This window comes from Thalassophryne amazonica, chromosome 19 (genome assembly GCF_902500255.1).
Source record: "Thalassophryne amazonica chromosome 19, fThaAma1.1, whole genome shotgun sequence".
Lineage (NCBI taxonomy): Eukaryota > Metazoa > Chordata > Actinopteri > Batrachoidiformes > Batrachoididae > Thalassophryne > Thalassophryne amazonica.
This window is the reverse complement of record NC_047121.1, coordinates 58336003-58338714: the sequence shown is the minus strand read 5'-3', so window position 1 is coordinate 58338714 and position 2712 is coordinate 58336003. Positions and strand designations below refer to the sequence as shown.

At 52.6% G+C, this 2712-nt stretch overlaps 1 protein-coding gene across 1 annotated transcript; it reads right to left on the bottom strand.

Annotated features, from left to right (window-relative positions):
* Nucleotides 1-452: 452 nt before the first annotated feature.
* On the bottom strand, nucleotides 453-2169 carry foxg1a (forkhead box G1a). The gene has a single exon (XM_034159432.1). The coding sequence runs from the start codon at nucleotides 1914-1916 to the stop codon at nucleotides 603-605; it is 1314 nt and encodes a 437-aa protein (XP_034015323.1). The 5' UTR covers nucleotides 1917-2169; the 3' UTR covers nucleotides 453-602.
* Nucleotides 2170-2712: the final 543 nt, after the last annotated feature.

Here is a 2712-nt window from a genome sequence, read left to right as displayed (position 1 = left end):
CAGCACCAAACTGTATCGTTAATATTATAATTTAAATATATATTTTAGAAAAAAATTAGTGAAAAAAGTCAGACTGGGGTTCAATGGACATTTTCTGCAGTGAAGGAGGCGTCATTCGTTCACTCATTCATTCATTCACTCATCATGTTCGGCAGCTGAATACTGAATCAAAAAACGATTCTTTGGTCTATAAAATTAAACGAACCGTTTTAAATTTAGAAAATAACAGCTTCATTATGGAAAATTTAAAATAAAGAATTTATTCTACTTGATAATACTGCGAATATTGATGATGATTATTATTATTATTATTATTATCACTAGACCAAAGTGTTTAAATATCAAAGCCTCCTTCATTGTTTTTGACAGAATCCACAGACGAACATGAACAGACATTTTGCCCACACACCTGCAGGAGAAGAATTTTTAAAAAATACCTGGAAACGTCAGCGCTGCTTTCTTTCTCTTTCTGCTGTTCCTCTTTTTTTTCTTTTTCTTTTTTTCTTTTTTTATAGTGGATTATAATAATTCTGTATTTTTACAGTGTGAGTTTTGAGTGTAAAACAGTCGGTTTTGGGTCCTTGTCGGGGTGGGTTCGGGTGTTAGTGTATAAGCGGGTTCGGGGTGGAGCCCTGGTTCTGATGCGTGAAATAGTCAGACAACCCCCCGGACAGTCCCGAGGAGAAGGCCGGCAAAGAGGAGGACAGAGGCGACCTCAGAGAGTCACAGGGCAGCGCGGAGGAGGACGGAGCCTGCGGGGAGTTGGAGGCCGAGGCGCGGGCGGCCTGCAGCGCGCCGCCGCCGCCGGCCTGCGTGCTCATGGACGGGTGCGGGACGTGCGGGAAAAAGTAGCTCGTCTGTCCGGCCAGCAGATTGACCGAGCACGGGTTCAGGGAGTAGGTGGCCCCGGAGCAGGGCACGGACAGACCGCAGGGCACCGCCGAAGCAGCGAGCGCGGCCGCCGTCAGGTGGTGCGTGGCGTACGGAAGGTCCCCGCCCACCAACCGGTCCATGCTGAGCCCGTTCGAACCCGCGAACGACGAGTGGTTGTTGCCGATGTTCTGGGTCAGCATGGTGCTGTAGGACATGGGGTGACCCGGGTAGCCAGAGGTGGTCCCGTTGTAGCCCAGCGCGCTTCCGGCCCGCGGGTGGTGCAGGGACAGGAAGGGGGACATGGGCCAGTACAAGGATCCGGCTCGGTCCATGAAGGTCAGGCCGGAGGTGAGGCGGGCGCCACGCTTGAAGGCCAGCTTGGCTCGGGAGGTGGTGGAGCGCCGCCGGAGCTTCCCGGTGGTCCCGCCGATGAAGACGTCATCGCTGCTCGGGTCCAGCATCCAGTAGTTCCCCTTCCCCGGGTCGTCGTAGTGCCGCGGTACCTTGACGAAACACTTATTGAGGCTGAGGTTGTGCCGGATGGAGTTCTGCCAGCCCTGCTTGTTCTCGCGGTAGTAGGGGAAGTTCTTCATGATGAACTCGTAGATCCCGTTCAGGGTGAGCCGCTTCTCGGGACTCTGCCGGATCGCCATCATGATGAGCGCGTTGTAGCTGAACGGAGGTTTCTCGTACTTCCCGCCCTTCTTCTCTCCCTCCTTCCCTCCGGCGTCCCCGTCCTTCACCTCCTTCTTCTCCTCCTGCTTCTCCTTCTCCTCCGGGCAGCTCTCTTGCACCGCCGACTCACTTTTCGGCTCCGCGACCGGGAGAGGAGCCTTGTGCTCGGCTTCGTCCGCGCCGCCGGCCCGGTGAGGCTGGTGGTTCTGGTGGTGGTGGTTCTGGTTCTGGTGGTGGTGGTGCTGGTGGTGGTGGTTCGGGTGCTGGTTGTGGTTGTCGCTTTGCACGGCCTCTGGCACCAAACTGTTTATCGTGAAGGAGGATTTTGGAATCATTTTGACCTCTTTGCGCTCTCCCATATCCAACATCACCGCGCGGCTCAGGACGCACCGACACCGACTCAGCTGGGTCTCACCGCGTCCGGGCTCTGAACCAGGACGGGGAAGAAGGAAGGGGGGCCGGCGGAAGGACGAAAGTGAAGCCCAACAAACTATTTCATGTTGGAGAAAAGAAGAAACACACACACACGCAGCGCGCACACGCACACACACATCGATATCTGCAATTAATTACCGAGCCGCTGAAGAGACTTTTCCGTCTTCAACCAACCAGCAGCATCACCGCCGAACATCACGGCCGGCAGCCAATCACAGCGCACCGGGCCGCACCGGGCGCGCGCGCGCGCTGCAAAAAATATCCAATCGCGCTTTGATTCAAATCAGGTTTTGTTTCTAAATAAAAGTGGATCTCAACTCTCAGGAAAATAACCCGGCAGATTCCATTTATACTGACACGTAACCAGTGAAATAAAGTCAAAGGCAATAACTTTCATTAAACTGCTGCAGTAATGATATTCAATTATCTTTAAATTATCTTTTTCATGTGGTAAATGAAGCAACGGTGCAGAGATAAAATGTTTTAAAACGCATTTTTAAATCCAAAGTGATTTCAACACGCGTTCATTTTTTTACAGTGCAGGCTTCCCCCCCGACACGCGCGCGCGCGCTTCTATCGACGCTCCTCCGATTCAAATATTGTCCTCGTGCGCTTCCTAAACTGTTTACGTTTCCACGTGACGGTGAAGTAAACAGGCAGGGCACGCGGACACGCGCACGCAGTTTCGGATCCAAACGGACAGAACGTTTAAAACCGAAAACTGAACCG

What these genes read in the sequence shown, in the direction of transcription:
- foxg1a (XM_034159432.1), bottom strand. Translation starts at nt 1,916, where the DNA reads ATGTTGGATATGGGAGAGCGCAAAGAGGTCAAAATGATTCCAAAATCC.